The sequence below is a fragment of the Heterodontus francisci genome, chromosome 2, assembly GCF_036365525.1.
Source record: "Heterodontus francisci isolate sHetFra1 chromosome 2, sHetFra1.hap1, whole genome shotgun sequence".
Taxonomy (NCBI): domain Eukaryota; kingdom Metazoa; phylum Chordata; class Chondrichthyes; order Heterodontiformes; family Heterodontidae; genus Heterodontus; species Heterodontus francisci.
The window spans coordinates 175746236-175766190 of record NC_090372.1 but is presented as its reverse complement, the minus strand read 5'-3'; the positions used below and the strand labels follow the sequence as shown (position 1 = coordinate 175766190).

The 19955-nt window shown below is 41.6% G+C and overlaps 2 protein-coding genes across 7 annotated transcripts in view; one reads left to right on the top strand and one right to left on the bottom strand.

Moving 5' to 3' along the window:
• Nucleotides 1-9073, top strand: part of mastl (microtubule associated serine/threonine kinase-like) — a 67864-nt gene extending 58791 nt beyond the window's left edge. For all 5 annotated transcript variants that reach the window (XM_068014074.1, XM_068014066.1, XM_068014061.1 and 2 more), the window contains 2 exons: nt 4770-4871; nt 6244-9073. In XM_068014074.1, the coding sequence (XP_067870175.1) occupies nt 4770-4871; nt 6244-6401 (260 nt within the window). In that variant the 3' untranslated portion in view covers nt 6402-9073. The remainder of the gene's footprint in view (nt 1-4769; nt 4872-6243) is intronic.
• A 7005-nt stretch (nt 9074-16078) lies between these two features.
• acbd5a (acyl-CoA binding domain containing 5a) overlaps nt 16079-19955 on the bottom strand; it is a 123299-nt gene continuing 119422 nt past the window's right edge. For both annotated transcript variants that reach the window (XR_010969134.1, XR_010969135.1), the window contains exon 13: nt 16079-16602. The gene's annotated coding sequence lies outside the window, so the exon portion shown is untranslated. The remainder of the gene's footprint in view (nt 16603-19955) is intronic.

Here is a 19955-nt window from a genome sequence, read left to right as displayed (position 1 = left end):
GATAACCTCACATTTGTGTCCGTTATATTCCATCTGCCACATTCTTGCCCACTCACTAAGTTTGTCCAAATCCCTTTGAAGCTACTTTGCATCTTGCTCACAACACACATTCCCACCTAGTTTTGTGTCATCCTTGAACTTGGAAATACTATGTTTGGTCCCCACATCCAGCTTATTGATATATGTTGTGAACAGCTGGGGCCCCAAGCCCTGATCCCTGCAGTACCCCACTAGTCACAGCCTGCCAATGCAGGAATGACCCATTTATTCCTACATTCTGCTTTCTGCCTGTAACCAGTCCTTAATCCATGCCGGTATATTACCTCCTATCCCAGTACTTTAATTTTACTAACTAACCAACCTCCTGTGGGGGACTTTATCAAAAGCCTTCTGAAAATCCAAGTATGCCACATCCACCTACTCCCCTTTATCAATTCTGTTAGTAACATCCTCAAAAAAACTCCCAACAGGTTCGTCAAATATGATTTCCCATTCATAAATCCCTGTTGGGGATTGGGGGTAAGGTACTGACGTGGATAGAGAACTGGTTGGCAGACAGGAAACAAAGAGTAGAAATAAACTGGTCCTTTTCCGAGTGGCAGGCAGTGACTAGTGGGGTACCGCAGGGATCAGTGCTAGGACCCCAGCTATTCACAATATGTATTAATGATCTAAATGAGGGAATTAGATGTATAAGTTTGCAGATGACACAAAGCTGGGTGGGAGTGTGAGCTATGAGGAGGATGCAGAGAAGCTCCAGTGTGATTTGGACAGGTTGAGTGAGTGGGCAAATACATGGTAGATGCAGTATAATGTGGATAAAGGTGAGGTTATCCACTTCGGTGGAAAAAGCAGAAAAGCAGATTATTATCCGAATAGCAATAGATTGGGAAAGGGGGAGGTGCAACGAGACCTGGGTGTCCTTGTAAGCAAGCGAGTTAAGAAGGCAAATGGTATGTTGACCTTCATAGCGAGAGGATTCGAGTACAGGAGCAAGGATGTCTTGCTGCAATTATACAAGGCCTTGGTGAGACCACATCTGGAGTATTGTGTGCAGTTTTGGTCTCCTTATCTGAGGAAGGATGTTCTTGCTATAGAGGGAGTGCAGCGAAGGTTCACCAGACTGATACCTGGGATGGCAGGACTGACGTATGAAGAGAGATTGGGTTGATTAGGCTTGTATTCGCTAGAGTTTAGAAGAATGAGAGGGGATCTCATAGAAACCTACAAATTTCTAACAGGACTGGACAGAATAGATGCAGGAAGGATGTTCCTGATGGTGGGGCAGTCCAGGACCAGGGGTCACAATCTGAGGATAAGGGGTAAGCCATTTAGGACTGAGATGAGAGATTTCTTCTCCCAGAGAGTGGTGATTCCGTGGAATTCTCTACCATGGAAAGCAGTTGAGGCCAAATCATTAAATATATTCAAGAGGGAGTTAGATATAGTTCTTGGAGCTAATGGGATCAAGGGATACGGGGAGAAAGCGGGAACAGGTGACTGAGTTTGGATGATTAGCCATGATCATATTGAATGGCGGAGCAGGCTTGAGGGGGCCAAATGACCTCCTCCTGCTCCTACTTTTCCATGTTGACTATGCCCAAGCAGACCATTATTATCCAAGTATCCATTTATCACATCCTTTACCATAGATTCTATCATTTTCCCAGCGACTGATAATGAAGGCAAATGGAATTTTGGCATTTATTGCTAAAGGAATAGAGTATAAAAGTAGGGAAGTATTGCTGCAACTGTACTAGGCATTAGTGAGATCGCACCTAGAGTATTGCATTACAGTTTTGGTCCCCTTACTTGAGGAGGGACGTAGTTGCATTGGAGGCAGATCAGAGGAAGTTCACTAGATTGATTCCAGAGATGAGGGGTTTGTCTTGTGAAGAGAGATTGAGCAGTTTAGGCCTTTACTCTCTAGAGTTTAGAAGAATGAGAGGAGATCTAATTGAGGTATATAAGATGATTAAGTAGATTGACAAAGTAGACGTAGAGAGGATGTTTCCTCTGGTGGGGCAATCTAGAACGAGAGGTCATAGTTTTAGGATAAGGGGTAGTAGATTTAAAACCGAGATGAGGAGAAATTACTTCTCTCAAAGGATCGTGAGTCTGGAATTCACTACCCCAGAGTGCGGTGGATGCCGGGACATTGAATAAATTTAAGGAGGAGATAGATTTTTAATAAGTAATGGGTTGAAGGGTTATGGAGAACGGGCAGGAAAGTGGAGTTGAGGCCAAGATGAGATCAGCCATGATCGTATTGAATGGCGGAGCAGGCTCGAGGGGCTGAATTGCCTACTCCTGCTCCTAGTTCTTATGTTCTTGTGATGTAAGGCTAACAGGTCTGTAGTTCCCTGTTTTCTCTCTCCCTCCCTAAGTAGTGGGGTGACATTTGCTACCTTCCAATCTGCAAGAACTGCTCCAGAATCTATAAAATTTTGAAAGATGATCACTAATGCATCCACTATCTCCATTGTTACCTCTTTCAACACTATGGAATGTAGAATATCAGGTCCCGGGGACTTATCAACCTGCAGCCCCATTAATTTCTCCGATACAACCTTCTTACTAATACTAATTTCCTTCAATTCCTCATTCTCCCTCGTCCCTTGGAACTCTAATTCTGGGAGATTTCTTGTATCTTCCTCCGTGAAGACATACACAAATTAATCATTTAGCTTCTCTGCTATTTCTCTATTCCCCATTATAAATTTTCCTGACTCTGCCTGTAATGGACCCACATTTGTTTTAGCCAAGCATTTCCTTTTTACGTACCTATAGAAGCTTTCATAGTCTGTTTTTTATATTTTTTGTTAGCTCACATTCATATTCTATTCTCCCTTTCTTTATCAGTTTCTTCGTCCTCCTTTGCTGTATTCTAAAATCCTCCCAATCCTCAGGTTTACTACTATTTCTGGCAACTTTATAAGCCTTTTTTAATCCTATGCAATCCTTGACTTCCTTTGTTATCCACAGTTGACTGCCTTTACTTTTCGGGTTTTTGTGCCTTGAAGGAATGTATAGTTGCTGTAAACTATGTAACATTTCTTTAAAGACTATCCATTGCCTCTGTACTGTCAGACCTTTTTAATGTATTTTCCCAAACCACCTGAGCCAATTTGCCCCTCATACTTTCATAATTTCCTTTTGTTCAAATTTAACACCCTGGCTTCAGATTGAACTATCTCACTTTCAAACATAATGTAAAATTCTATCATGTTATGGGCACTCATCCCTAAAGTTTCTTTTACAAGATTATTCATTAGCCCTTTCTCATTACATAATACTAGATCTAAGATAGCCTGCTCTCCAGTCGGTTCCTCAACATACTGCTCTAGAAAACCATCCCTAACACACTCCAGAAACACGTCCTCCACAGCGTTAGTGCTCATTAGGTTTACCCAGTCTCTTTGCAGATTGAGGTCACCCATGATTACTGTATTACCCATGGTATATGTTTTTCTAAACTCCTGATTACTACCATGCCCCACACTACCACTACTGTTTGGTGGCCTATAAACAACTCCTACCAATGTTTTTTGCCCTTTGCTCTTTCTTAGCTTCACCCATACAGATTCCACTTTGTGTTCTTCCGATCTGAGATCCTCCCTTACTAATGGACTGATCCAATCCCTTCTTATCAGCGCAATACTATTTCCTTTTCCTTTTTGCCTGACCTTCCTAAATGTGGAATATCCTTAAATATTCAGTTCCCAGTCTTGGTCACCCTGTAGCCACATTTCCGTTATTGCAATTAAGTCATACCTATTTACCTCTGTTTGGGCCTTGAAATCATCTGCCTTGTTGCAAATGCTGCATGCATTCAGGTAGAGTGACCTTCACCTTGTCTTGACATTCTGCATTATAAGCCTTTGTTTCGCCTGCCTTCTAATGTCACTTGCTACTTTTCTACCTCCTGTTACCAGCTTTACTTCCTTCCAACTTGAACTACCCCTCAAGTTCCCATCCCCCTGACATCCTCCCCAACAGCGCTAGCAAATCTCCCTGCGAGGATGTTCGTTCCGGTCCTGTTAAGATGTAGCCCGTCCATCTTGTACAGGTCCCAATGCCTCAGAAATCTGATGCCCTCCCTCCTACACCAGTTCTCCAGCCACGTGTTCAATCGATCAATCCTCCTATCCCCATGCTCACTAACACATGGCACTGGGAGTAATCCTGAGATTACTGCTTTTTAATTTCCTTTCTAACTCCCTAAAACCTGCTGTCAGGACCTCATCCCTCTTCCTACCTATGTCATTGGTACCAATGTGGACCACAACCTTTGGCTGTTTACCCTCCCCCAGAAGGAGTCCTGCAGCTGCTCCGTGACATCCTTGACCCTGGCACCAGGGAGGCAAAACACCATCCTGGAGTCACGTTTACTGCTGCAGAAACCCCTGTCTGATCCTGTATCGCTATTGTTCTTCCACACTTTTTCCTCCCCTCCTGTGCAGCTGAGCCACCCGTGGTACCACAGACGTTGCTCTGGCTGCACTCCTCCGAGGAACCATCGCTCTCATTTGTATCTAAAATGGAAAACCGATTAGCAAGTAAGATAGACTCAGGGACCTCCTGCACTGCCTGGCTGGTTCTCTTAGACTGCCTGGCCCATATCTCCTTATGTGACTCAGTGTCAAATTTTGTTTGATAATGTTCCTCTGGCAGGTTTTACCATGTTAAAGGGGCTATATAAATACACATTGATGATGATGATGATCTTTGACTCTTAATTTTCATTGGTAACTTGAATTTTTTTGCAGATATACCTTGGCCAGAAGGTGAAGAAGAATTATCTGAAAATGCCCATAATGCAATTGAAATTCTACTGACAATTGAGTGTTTCAAGAGAGCTGGATTGAAAGGTTTGACCTTGGGGAACTGGGACATTTAAAGAGACTTCTTTGGTCAAATTGCCAACATTTCATAGTTTAAGTACATAATATCTGAACGAGGTGCAAAAAAAAAAGGCCCAGATTTTGCTGCAAATATAATGATGAGGTTTCATAGAAACATAGAAAGTAGGAGTCGGCCATTCGGCCCTTCGAGCCTGCTCCGCCATTCATTATGATCATGGCTTATCATCCAACTTAGTAACCTGTTCCCGCTTTTCCCCCCATATCCTTTACCATGGACCTGTTAATGGTGCTTGCCTTTATTTAAGTGCAAATGGTACAGCAACTTCAGGTGAGGTGCTGATGCATAGTTAAGTGATGATACCCAAATATTACTGTCCAAGTTGCAACGCTCCACCATTATTTCATGAAAATGTCATTTCATTGTACTGAATGCATTGAATGACATGAAGTTGCTATATTTGAGTGGTAGGTTCGAGCTAAACTATCCACAGAAAGTTAACTTGTGTTTGTGATGACAAGACTTATGTCATGAAAGGATACTGTTAATTACTGTCAGTCAACCTGTCTGGCACTGAAAATTAACTATTAAAAGTGTGGAGCCTCATTCTTTTTTAAGTATTCATTTTTATTAGTGATTTTAAATGCCACATTACTTGCTGCAGCAAAATCTGGCCTATAACTTACAATTTGAAAAGTTAGATGTGCAAATTTAAACGGATACAAATTTGAATATTTTGGACATTATTTGTATGGGGATGTTTAAAAAAAAAAAAAAAAAATTCCAACATGTAGCAATGGAACTATGCAATGTCTTAAAGTATTTTATTCATTAGGGGTCTCTTCCCATATTTTTGTTTATTCACCTTTTAATTTTGCTGAATGTGAGAGCCAAGTCCTGCAGCGTATCACTAAGATTTCAGTAAAAGGTCAAGTTGTTTTGAAAAGTGGAGAAATTTTGTATTTTGCCCAAATTTGTTCACCATTTTCACTGACCCTTCTCAGGAAAGGAAGGAGTATTGCCTACAACTGAGATTTTCACGGATACATTCAAAAGTTCAGGTTCTGGGTCCACTTGAATTAGCATATTTAAAATCCTCATAGCAATGACCATTGTTGTCTGGGGTCACTCAGCTTGTAGCTCTCATTTCTATTGTGGGGTGGCTGTCTGCAAATTCTGCAGAATTAAGATTTATGTTGGTATGTATTCACTATTAAATATCAGAGTGCTGTTTGGGGACAAGAAAGTACTTCTTAAGATTTCCTTCCTCTTCAAACATTATTCCACATCATCTTTCTGCCCTGACAAATCACAATACAGTTTCATCCTAAAGAAAGGAGAAAGAGCAACAACTTTTTTTTTTTTGGTTTTATCTTTCAGAGCTCAAGAAGCATCCTCTCTTCCATGATGTGGATTGGGACAATCTGCAGAATTGCCCTATGCCATTTGTACCACAACCAGATGATGAAACAGATACAACATATTTTGAAGCCAGGAATAATGCTCAACACCTTACAGTTTCAGGATTCAGTTTGTAGCACCTGCAGCTTGCTGAACCTAAACACTATATGGGAGGGAGGGAAAAATACACAAATTTGTATTTAGTAGTAAGACTAGATTCATAGTACTGAAAATGTACATACTGTCTGGTGCCAGTGAAAATTATCTTTTGTTAGTTTTACCATAGTCAAGATAGCCCTCTAAATTCCCAGATCTAACTTATGTTGCTGAATGGAGGCGTGTTACTTCCTCTCAGGAAAGGAGAAAATACCAAAGGAAGATTGGGATCTCTGAGCTGTTCCATCTTGTCTATGTTAGAGGGTACTGGAAGGCCACCCATCCTTAGCTGCACTCATTTGAACAGCTCCAGAGAAACCAGGTAGAAAGCTTAGATTGATAGCTCCCTGAAAATGTAATTAATTGGAAATTTTACAGCACCTTAGGAGCTGTATTGGTGAATTTAATAGCCTGGAACACTTTCTGTTTTTAAAGCAAAGTATCCAAGAACATTGCACATCCCTCAAACACTTGACAGCTAATATTTGACTGGAGCTTTCAAGCAAACTCCTTTTCAGGAACATTTGAGTTTTGAAAAGGTGCATTTTGGACAAGTTAGCTGTGTAGCAGACAGCCTGAAGCATTTTAATTCTTAAAATGCAGTCTTCAAGTTTTCTCGTTTTAAAGTATTTGACAAGACTGTCATTGCTGCACTTCAAAAATATGACAGGATCTTATAAGATCCTTTGTCAGATGTGAACACCTTTGTTTACTTTTTTGCGGTGATCCTGAAGTTTTTGATGACCATTCTATAAAAGCTGTACTTGGCTGCTTAAAGATGTTTTTCACTCTTTCACCTTTTAGCTCCTTGCCCTCCTATGTTTTTTTTATTCTTTAGCAGTATTCAATGAAATTTCCAGTTTTCCATGGAGTTGGACAATGGAATTTATTGTTACAAGCCAAAGTGAACCAAAAGTCCTGCAGACTGTCCCTAAAACGATTGCTCCCCTGCTTCAAAAAATGCACTTTATTTTTTAGAGTTTCTAGCTAAGGTGGACAACAAAATAATAGTGGTTTTAATTACTGGTAATGTAGTTGGTTTTAATTTTGCTTGTATTAGTAAGTCCTGAAGTCTTGCTGTCTATCTTTTTGTATATTTTTGATTTGTTCACTTCCTGTCTCTACTGCAATGGAAATTTGTGTCACTATTACATATTTACTGGTTATGGTCTCTTAAAAGTAACCAGTATGAACATTTGATAAAGGATGGAGTTAACCGCCTCATGTTTTAGCTGGCTTGAGGTCCCTTTAATTTAAAATGAAAGCTGCAAATTTCTTGTTCTCTAACTAGTGCATTGTTTGGCATGTCGGCTCTTAAGAGTTTTTGTCTTAAGTTCTTGGGTGATACTGTATCAGTATGGATGTTTATTTGTCAATCAAAAGTGATCACAGATGTGTATCTTTGAATGTTATCTTGTCCTACTTTATTAATTAAGAATTTACAGATCAGCAACTGCCCTCTAAAGTAAGTGATTTAGTGCTTTTTGGCCTGCACATGTACCTGCACATCGACGCAGATCTACTCTATTACACTTTTGTGATAAATAGACTACCTATGTATCCTTTGTGTAAAGTACATTGGTGACTTAAATTAAAAAAAATCTTTCATTAATGGATTGTTGGGTGTTTTAAATCTCTGCAAACTTTAAAGGAGCAAGTTCCTGATCTTTGTGATTTGAATGTGTTCGCCTATAATTTATGCGGCTAGATTGATCTCTCTGCTGTGTACCATATAATGAATTAGTTGTGTTAGAGTATTGATCAGACAAAATGAACATGTAGCATACAGCTGAAAGAAGGAAGTTTTTTCTGTTCCTTTACAGGAATATAATATATGAATCAAGAAATGGATATTTTCAGTATATGGAGAGACCAGAAAGGCTGGGTTTGGTTCTCCTTAGAGTAGAGTTTTGATTAAAGATTGATATCTTTTGACATGCCAGCATAGGCAAGAAGAGCTGAAGCCTGTGCTTGATGAAGTTTTGACTCCCCCCAACCCCCCCAATGAAAACTATTATTTATTCCTAAATTCCAAAACTTGCCTTGTCATTGTCCATTTCAAGATGTCAAAAGCCTGTCGAAGGTAGAATTTCAGCAAGGTAACTGCCAGTCTTTTAAGTGTAGTGGACTTGTACCATTGTTAGCATGATTCTTTAGTAATAGATTTATGATTTTATGACTTCACAAGTCAGAATTCTTCATATTTTGTCTGACAATTTTCTCTCCTCCCTTGATATGAGGCAGATGCCTTGTTGCCTTACAGTTCCACAGGCACTGGGCACCTTCCAAGTGGTCGTTATTTGTCTGAGTTTTGAAATTGAGTGGCAGAAAGGACATTACAGCTGAGCTCAATCATATCCTTGCCCCATGTCTGCCCACGTGCATTTCCAGCAGAGCTTGCTGGATTGCAATCGGGACTGTGGAGCTTGGCTAATACTTTATGCTGCCCTAACTGAAATTGGCCAATACAGCAAAGACCAGAAAGCAAACCTGGAACGTTTCTGGTCTGTATGGTTCAGTTACTTGCTAGGTAAATTTGTTGGCCATTATTGTCTTTTAATAATGCTGGTTTTTAAAACTTAATTTTCTTACATGCTATTAAATGTTAAAATTGAAATCTGTGGGTTGAATTTTAACAGTGCAATGTATTGTATCATGTGTCCTGTTCTCTTGTGCTGTACATAACAGATGACCCTGTTTTCCATAAAAGCAAAGGGAAAGGTAAATCTAGTCACAAGTATCAAGATTTTTTGTTGAACATTAAGAAACTAAAGTGTAGGACCAGGGCCTATAATTAGGACATCGTAAAATTTAAAAAACATAACTGAAGAAAGTAAAGGAGGAAGGAAATAATAACATAAGAACTAAGGAGCAGGAGTAGACAATTCAGGTCCTTGCATCTACTCCGCCATTCAATATGATCATGGCTGATCATCCACCTCAACTGCACTTTCCTGCCAGCTCCCCGTATTCCTTGATTCTCCGATCAAGAATCTGTTTATCTCAGTCTTAAAATGCACAATGATGGAGCATTCACAACCCTCTGGGATAGACAGTTTCAAAGATTAACAATAATCTGAGTGAAGAAAATTCTCAGTTTCGTCCTAAATGATTGACTCCTTATCCTGAGGCTGTGCCCCTGTGATCTAGATTCCCCAGCTGGGGAAACATAAGAACTAGGAGCAGGAGTAGGCAATTCAGCTACTCGAGCCTGCTCCACCATTCAATATGATCATGGCTGATCTCATCTTGGCCTCAACTCTGCTTTCCTGCCCGTTCTCCATAACCTTTCAACCCATTACTAATTAAAAATCTGTCCATTTTCTTGAATTTACTCAATGCCCTAGCATCCACCGCACTCTGGGGTAGTGAATTCCACAGACTCACGACCCTTTGAGAGAAGTAATTTCTCCTCATTTCTGTTTTAAATCTACTACCCCTTATCCTAAAACTATGACCTCTTGTTCTAGATTGCCCCACCAGAGAAAACATCCTCTCTACGTCTACTTTGTCAATCCACTTACATCATCTTATATACCTCAATTAGATCTCCTCTCATTCTTCTAAACTCTAGAGAGTAAAGGCCTAAACTGCTCAATCTCTCTTCACAAGACAAACCCCTCATCTCTGGAATCAATCTCCTCTGAACTGCCTCCAATGCAACTACATTCCTCAAGCAAGGGGACCAAAACTGCGCAACACTCCAGGTGCGGTCTCACTAATGCCTTGTACGGTTGCAGCAACACTTCCCTACTTTTATACTCTCTTCCTTTAGCAATAAATGCCAAAATTCCATTTGCCTTCCTTATTACCTTCTGCACCTGCATACTAGTTTTCTGCGATTCATGCATGAGGACTCCCAGATCCCTCTGCACTGAAGCACTCTGAAGTTTCTCTCGATTTAGATAATTTGCCTTTCTATTCTTCTGACCAAAATTGATAACCTCACACTTATCCACGTTAAACTCCATCTGCCAAATTTTGGCCCATTCACCTAACCTATCCATATCTATTTCTTTATTGCAACTTACTATCCCACCTATTTTAGTGTCATCTGCAAATCTGGCTATAGTACCTTCTATCCCTGCATCCAAGTCATTAATGTAGATTGTAAATAGTTGGGGCCCGAGGACTGAACCCTGTGGCACCCCACTAGCGACATCTTGCCAACCAGAAAAGGACCCATTTATTCCGACTCTGTTTTCTGGTGGTTAGCCAATCCTCTATCCAAGCTAATAAATTGCCCCTAACTCCGTGTGATCTTACCTTGTGTATTTTGTGCGGCACCTTATCAAATGCCTTCTGGAGGTTCAGATATACGACATCTATAGGATCCCTATTATCCACTTGTTATGTCTTCGAAGAACTCTATCAAATTAGTCAAACATGATTTACCCTTCATAAAACCATGCTGACTCTGATGGATTGCGTTTTGACTTTCTAAATGTCCTGTTATTACTTCCTTAATAATGGATTCTAACACATTCCGAACGACAGATGTTAAACTAACTGGTTCCTTTTTTGAATAAGGACATTATGTTAGCATTTTTCCAATCCACTGGAACCTTCCCCGCCTCCAGGGAATTTTGGAATATTATAACCAACGGATCCACTATCTCCGCTGCCACTTCTTTTAAGACCCTAGGATGTAGGCCATCAGGCCCTGGGGACTTGTCTGCCTTCAATCCCAATAGTTTGTTCTGTACTTTTTCCCTTGTGATTATTTTTCTAAGTTCCTCCTTTTTCTATAACCGCTGCATTACTTGTTACTATTGAGATGGTACGAGTATCCTCCAATGTGAAAACTGAGGCAAAATACTGATTTAGTATCTCTGCCATTTGTGTTGCCCACAATTAACTTCCCAGTCTCATCTTCCAAAGGACCAACATTCACTTTAGCTACTCTCTTCCCTTTTATATACTTATAGAAGCTTTTGCTATCCGTTTTTATATTTTGCACTAATTTTCTTTCATAATTTACTTTTGCTCTTTTTATTTTTTTAAATTCCCCTTTGCTGATCTTTAAAAATTTCCCAATCTTCCAGCCTGCCACTGGCCTTTTGGCAATATGGTATGCCTTAGTTTTTGTCTTTGTTATCCTTAACTTCCTTGCTTAGCCATGGATGTTTATCCCCCTCTTACAATCTTTTAGTTGGGAGGAATTGAATATCTCCTTAAACATCTGCCACTGCTCATCAACTGTCCTACCTTTAAGTCTTCCTGCCCAGTCCACTAGGGCCAAATCTGTCCTCATGCCTATATACCTTTGTTTAACTCCAGAACACTAGTGTGGGACTGCAGTTTCTCGCCCTCAAACTGAATTTGAAATTATAGCATGCTATGATCACTCTCTCCTAGAGGATCATTAACTGAGATCATTAATTAATCCCACCTCATTGCACAATATCAAATCTAGAATAGCCTGCTCCCTGGTTGGTTCCACAACATATTGCTCCAAAAACAATCTCTAATACATTCAAGGCCACTATTGCCAATTTGATTAATCCAGTCTATATGCATTATAAAATCATCCATGATTATTGCCGTACCTTTCTTACAAGCCCCCAATATTTCCTGGTTTATACTGTGCCCCACTGCGGAACTACTGTTTGGGGACCTATAGATTATTCCCACCAGGGTCGTCTTTCCCTTGTTATTTCTCATTTCTATCCAGACTGATTCTACGCCTATATCATTTCTCACTACAGCACTGATTTCTTCCTTTATTAACAAAGCTACACCACCTCCTTTTCCTTCCTGCCTAATCTTCCAAAATACTGTATACCCTTGGATATTCAATTCCCAAACCTGGTTTCCCTGCAACCGCGTCTCAGTAATTGCCACTAAATCATACCCTTACGTCTCTATTTGCGCTGTTAACTCATTAATTTTATTCCGAATGCTTCGTGCATTCAGATACAAAGCCTTTAAGTTTGTTCTATTATCAAGTTTCCCTACTCTTATACGATTCCTTGGTGCAATATGACGTTCACACGTTCTGTCCCTACCTTTTATTTTCTGGTAACAATCAGCCTCATCACTAACCTGCACTCCTACCTTCTCCTTTAACTTTGACTTCCATGCAACTGAGCACCCCCCCCCCCCCCCCCCCACTATTTAGTTTAAAGCCCTCTGTCTACCCTGTCAAGCCCATTCAGAATCTTGTGCTTCAATTAGATTACCTCTCATTCTTCTAAACTCCAGAAAGTAAAGGCCCAACTTACTCAGCCTCTCATCATAAGACAATCCTCTCATCCCAGGAACCAATCTAGTGAACCTTTGCTGTACAGCCTCCAAGATATCCTTCCTTAGATATGGAGACCAAAACTGTGCACAGTCCTCTCGTGGTCTCACCAAAACCCTGTACAATTCTAGCAAGACTTCCTTATTCTTATACTCCAATTCCTTTGCAACAAAGGCCAGCGTGCCATTCACCTTCCTAATTGCTCGCTGTACCTGCATGATGCTAACTTTGTGTTCCTTGTACGAGTACACCCAAGTCTCTGAACATCAACATTTGCAAGTTACATGCCTTTTTTTTTTTAAAAAAAATTCTGCTTTTCTGTTACTACTGAAGTGAATAACTTCACATTTCTCACATACTCCATCTGCCACCTTGTTGCCCATTTGCTTTACCTGTCTCTATCATTTTGCAGACTCTGTGTCCTCCTCACAGCTTTCATTCCCATCTAACTTTGTATCATCAGCAACTTGGATAAGTTAATTTGTCTTTGTTTAAGTCATTGATATAAATTGTAAATAGCTGAGGCCCCAGCACTGATCCTTGCTGGGATCACACTTGTCACAGCCAGCCAACCTGAAAGTGCCCTGTTTATCTCTACTTTTTGTTGGTTAACCGATCCTCCGTCCATACTAATCTTTTACCTCCAAAAACCTTTTGAGTGGAGGTAAGGAGACCCAAAAGTCAGGTCCTGAAAGAATGTATTAGTTGGAAATGTGATGAACCTCCAGTTCAACATAGGAAGGAGGAAGAAAATGACAGAATGCTAAGGAATTAAAAGGATTAGTTTGAGAGAGGAAAGGTAGTATTTAAAGCCAAGCTATCTTGATCTAGCAAGTAACCACATTGATTATGTAGCTTAGTTTCCCCATGTCCATTCATGTACACATTTTGGCTGCCACTCCAGACCCAAGCCCATCATTTCTATTCCCCCTTTCCTCTACCTTTTCCTCTTCTCTCTTTATTCCTCTTGCCATCATGCCTCCTTTCTTTGCTCTGCCCTCGGGTACTTCATATCCCATTTCTTCAGTACTCATTGTCTTTTCTATTCCCGTGCTGCTGTTTCAGGCTTGACTCCCTCTTAAAGCTAACCTACAGCTTCCTTGTATCTCTCTCGGCACCCTCCAAAAAGCACACCAAAGCAGTCATCGTAGCCTCCCAGTGAGCAGCAACCCCAATTGCCGCATCTTATTTTCACGCTGCCTTACCACCCTGCGTGTCTGCCAGGAACAAATCTCCCCAACCATAGCAGAGGAAGAGGCAATATATACTTAATGGCACCATTCTAAAGCACATGCAGGAACAGAGGTACCTGGTGGGTGCATGTGCATCGATCTTTGCAGGTGGCAGGACATATTGAGAATGGTTAGTAAAGCATGTGGGATCAGAAGCTTGAATCCGTTATTTTCCAGAAAGTATTAAGCAGGGCTTTCTCAATGCTGCTTCGTCTATCAAGTGCTGCCTCGAGTGCACAGAGTGTAAAGTAGGAGTTTGGTAAGTCAAGGGAGTTTGGTGAGGGAGGGGCTCCTTCTACCTTTTTACAGCCACCAGTAGCTGGCTCGCTCTTCAGTGCAGGGGAAGAAGCTGATTGCTGAGTAACTGGTAATTTATTCTACTTATTATAACTGTAATAAATAGTTTTTGAAGTTACAGTATGGCAGGGTAGCTTGGCCAAGTGGAATGTACACCCTGCGGTATGTGAGAAGTCATGGACGCACCACCTGTCCTGGACGAGCACATCTGCAGGAAGCGTCAGCGGCTGCAGAAGCAAGAGCTCCAGGTTTTGGAACTCAAGTGGTGGCTGGAGTCACTGTTGTGCATCTGCGAGGCAGAGGACTACATGGGTTGCACGTTTAGGGAGCTGGTCACACCACAGGTTAGGAGCATGGAGGCAGAGAGGGAATGGGTGACCGCTAGGCAGTCTAAAACAGGCATGCAGTGCAGGAGTCCCCTGAGTCTATCTTGCTTGCTAATTGGTTTTCCACTTTGGATACTGGTGAGGGTGATGGTTCCTCAGGGGAGTGCAGCCAGAGAAAAGTCTGTGGCACCAGAGGTGGCTCAGATGCACAGGAGGGGAGGAAGAAGTGTGGAAGAGCAATAGTGATGGGGGATTCGATAGTCAGAGGATCAGACCGGCGTTTCTGTGGCAGTAAACATGACTGCAGGATGGTGTGTTGCCTCCCTGGTGCCAGGTTCAAGGATGTCCTGGAGCGGCTGCAGGACATCCTTCTGGGGGAGGGTGAACCGCCAGGGGTCGTAGTCCACATTGGTACAATGACATAGGCAGGAAGAAGAATGAGGTCCTGAAAGCAGATTTTAGGGAGTTAGGAAGGAAATTAAAAAGGACCTCAAGCAGTAATCTTAGGATTAATCCCAGTGCCAAGTGCTAGTGAGCACAGGAATAGGGGGATTGATCGATTGAACACATCGCTGGATAATTGGTGTAAGAGGGAGGACATCAGAATTCTGAGGCATTGGGACTGGTTCTAGGGCAGGTGGGACCTGTACAAGATGGACAGGCTGCACCTTAACAGGATTGGAAATAATAGCCTCACAGGGAGATTTGCTCATGCTGTTGGGGAGAGTTTAAACTAGCTTGTCAGGGGATTGGGAACAGGAGGTAGAAAAGTAGCATGCGACATTTAGAAGGTAGGCGAAACAAAGGCGAGCATCAACAAGGCTTAGAACACAGAACAATGTCAAGAAGACAGGGTTAAGAGCACTCTACCTGAATGCATGCAGCATTCGCAACATGGTAGATGATTTCAAGGCACAAATAGAGGTAAATGGGTATGATCTAATTGCCATTACAGAAACGTGGCTACAGGGTGACCAAGAGTGGGAACTGAACATTCAAATAAAGCAGATGAGCTGAGGGCACAGATAGACACATGGCAGAATGATATCATAGCTATTACAGAAACATGGCTGAAGGAGGGACAGGAATGGCAGCTCAACGTTCCCGATACAGGGTTTGCAGACGCGATGGGGAGGGGGATAAAAAAGGAAAGGGAGTGCCAATTTTGGTCAAAGAAATTGCAAACAGTGGGAGGCATTCAAAGGGGAAATTCAAAGGGTTCAGAGTAAACGTTCCCACAAAGAAAAGGGTGAGACGGCCAAATCAAGAGCCCCATAGATGTCAAGGAGCTTACAGGGTAGGATAAGACAGAAAAGGAAAGCTTATGACTAACACCGAGAAGTCGATACGACAGAAAGCTGAGAGGAGCATAGAAAGTGGAGGGGTGAAATTAGGAAAGTGAGAAAGAGGTCTAGGGTTCCTTTTCAACTATCACCGTAACACCATGTTTTTAGCTCCCTCTTGGTGAATCCTTGTTCACTGCTTTCCAATTATAAGGCAAAGAAACCAACACAAACCTGTTTTCTTAGGTTTAAAGAAAAGAAGGTTGAAATTTATTAAACTTAAACTCTAATTCGGTTGATGCCTACGGATACACGACATGCAAATAGAGAGAGAAAAGAGCAGAAGAAATAAAGTGGAAAAGTTTGAGGCAATATCTGAAGAGTTTTTGTTGCGGTTCTTTGAGCTTACTTCAGAGTCCTTGATTGTAGGTAGATCTTGCTTTTCATTGGGGCTCAGTATTCTTCTTAAACCTTGTTTGCTGTAAGAGACTTTTCTCTCTCTTGGGGTTCATGTGTCTTCAGTGGATTCAGAGGCTTGTGAGAAAGAAATGAGAGCAGACAAGAGAGATCTTCTCAGTCCAGAATCAAAAAGTCTTTGAGTTCAAACTGTCTGTGGCTAGTTCAAATGATCCTGGAACAGCCATGTGACCAGCTGGTCTAACCAGTGCTGGATTGTATCACCTGAGCAGTCTCTGGAATGCTCCTCTTACACACAATACCTGGTGCACAAGGTCTATTGTGGGTTGAATGTGCCAGGGAATGGCCCTTTGTCCTTCCAATCACCGTCTGTTAAGCTGTGGCTGGAAAAGACATTTGCATATTATCTGTTTAACAAGTCATTTCCTTGCTCTACCAACGTTTTAAAATCAATGTTCATGACAAAATTAATGTGCCTCATTCATGGCAGGTATGACAAAAGCATAACAAAAGCAAAGCGAAGGCATGAAAGAATATTGGCAAGCAAAATCAAGATGAACCCAAATATGTTTTAACAATACATTGTGTAAGAGGATAACTAAGGAGAAAATAGGGCCCATAAAAGACCAAGAAGGTAACCTATGTGTAAGGGCAGAAGACGTTGGTATAAGTCACCAGGGTCAGATGAAATGCACCCCAGGCTGTTGAAAGAATTGAGAGGAAATAGCAGAAATTTTTGACCATCATTTTCCAGTTCTCACTGGATACAGGTGTGGTGCTTGAGGATTGGAGAACTGGTCATGTTGTACCTCTGTTTAAAAAAAAGAGAGCGCGGGATAGACCGAATAATTACAGGCCAGTCAGTCTAACCTCAGTAGTGGGCAGATTACTGGAATCTATTCTGAGAGATAGGATAAACTGTTACTTAGGCACAGGTTAATCAAGGATAGTCAGCATAGATTTGGTAAGGGAAGTTCTTGTTTGACCAGCTTGATAGAACTGTTTGAAGAAGTAACAAGGAAGATGGATGAGGGTAGTGCAGTTGATGTGGTCTACATGGATTTTAGCAAGGCTTATGACTGGTTTAAAAAAAAAAAAATCTCATGGTATCCAGGGAAATGCAGCAAGGTGGATACAAATAAAAGCAAAATACTGCGGATGCTGGAAATCTGAAATAAAAACGAGAAATGCTTCTCTTTCCACAGATGCTGCCAGACCTGCTGAGCATTTCTTGTTTTTATTTAAGGTGGATACAAAATTGGCTTGTGGCAGGAAACAAAGGGTAATTGTTGGGTGTTTTTATAACGGGAGGGCTGTTTCTAGTGGCATTCCACAGGGCTCAGTACTTGGTACCCTGTTTTTTGTGGTATATATAAACAACTTGGACATAAATGTAGGGGCATGACCAACAAGTTTGCAGATGGCACAAAGATTGACCATGTGGTAGATAGCAAGGGGGATAGCTGAAGGCTGCAGGAAGATATTGATGGTTTGGTCAGATGGGCAGAAAAGTGGTAAATGGAATTAAACCTGGAGAATTGTGATCTGATGCATTTGGGGAGGTCAAACAAGGCAAAGGAATACACGATTAATGGGAAAATACTGAAGTGCAGAGGAAGTGAGGGACCTTGGAGTAAATGTCCACAGATACATGAAGGTAGCAGGACAGGTTGATAAGGTGGTTAAGAAGGCATATTATTAGCCGAGGTATAGAATATAAGAGCAGGGAGATTATGCTGGACCTGTATAATTCATTGGTTAGGCCATAACTTGAGTACTTTGTGCAGTTCTGGTCACCTCAGTACAGAAAGGATGTAATTGCACAAGAGAGGGTACAGGAGAGATTTACAAGGATGTTGCCAGGATTGGGAAAAATGCAGCTATGAGGAAAGATTGGATAGGCTGGGGTTGTTCTCCTCGGAATAGAGATTGAAATGTAAAAAATTTTGAGGGGTCTATTTACCTTAGCAGATAGGTCAGTGACTCAGGGACATAGATTTAAAGTCATTGATAGAAAAATTAGAGGGAAGTTGAGGAAACATTTTTTCACCCAGAGGGTGGTGGGGGTCTGGAACTCATTGCCTGAAAGTATAGTTGAGGCAGAAATCCGCAACTCATTCAAAAGGAGTCTGGATGTGCATCTCAAGTGTTGTAATCTGCAGGGCTACAGGCCAAATGCTGGAAGGTGGGATTAGAATGGGTTTTCAGGCAGCGCAGACACGATGGGCTGAGTGGCCTCTTTCTGTACCTTAAACTTTCTATGATTCTAAGGATATCCAACATTTAGGAAGGACAGGCAAAAAGGAAAATGAGATGGTGTTGCACTGATAAGGGATAGGATCAGTACATTAGTAAGGAAGGATGTCAGATCAGAAGAACAAAATGTGGAATCTGTTTGGGCGGGGCTAAGAAACAGCAAGGGGCAGCAAACATTGGTCGGAGTTCTCTATCAGCCACCAAACACTAGTGGTAGTGCAGGGCATGGTAGTAATCAGGAGATTAGAGAAGCATGTAGCATGGTTAATAGGATAATCATGGGTAACTTCAATCTGCATAGAGTTATACAGCACAGAAACAGGCCCATCGTGTCCGTGCCGGCCATCAAGCACCTTACTATTCTAATCCCATTTTCCAGCACTTGGCCCGTAGCCTTGTATGCTATGACGTTTCAAGTGCTCATCTAAATACTACTTAAATGTTGTGATGGTTCCTGCCTCTACCACTTCTTCAGGTAGTGTGTTCCAGATTCCAACCACCCTCTGGGTGAAAATTTTTTTCCTCAAATCCCCTCTAAACCTCCTGCCCCTACCTTAAATCTATGCCCCTGGTTATTGACCCCTTCGCTAAGGGAAAAAGTTTCTTCCTATCTAATCTATCAATGCCCCTCATAATTTTGTATACCTCAATCAGGTCCCCCCTCAGCCTTCTCTGCTCTAAGGAAAACAACCCTAGCCTTTTCAGTCTCTCTTCATAGCTGAAATGCTCCAGCCCAGGCAACATCTTGGTAAATCTCCTCTGCACCCTCTCCAGTGCAATCGCATCCTTCCTATAGTGTGGTGCCCAGAACTGTACACAGTACTCCAGCAGTGGCCTAACTAGCATTTTATACAGCTCCATCATAACTTCCCTGCTCTTAAATGCTATGCCTTGGCTAATAAAGTCAAGTATCCCATATGCCTTCCTAACCACCTTATCTACCTGTGCTGCTGCCTTCAGTGATCTATGGACAAGTACACCAAGGTCCCTCTGTCCTTCCTAGGGTCCTACCATCCATTGTATATTCCCTTGACGTGTTAGTCCTTCCAAAATGCATCACCTCACACTTCTCAGGATTAACTTCCGTTTGCCACTGCTCCGCCCAATTTACCAGCCCATCTATATCGTCCTGTAAGATAAGGTTTTCCTCCTCACTATTTACAACACCACCAATTTTCATGTTTCATACAGCTCCAACATAACCTCCCTGCTCTTATATTCTAGACTATATATATATAGATTGGGTAAACCGAATGAGCACTAACGCTTTGGAGGACGTGTTTCTGGAGTGTTAGGGATGGTTTTCTAGAGCAGTATGTTGAGGAACTGACGGGAGAGTGGGCTATTTTAGATCTAGTACTATGTAATGAGAAAGGGCTAATTAATAATCTTGTTGTAAAAGAAACTTTAGGAATGAGTGCCCATAACATGATAGAATTTTACATTATGGTTGAATAAAAAAACTCACTTTCATTCATGG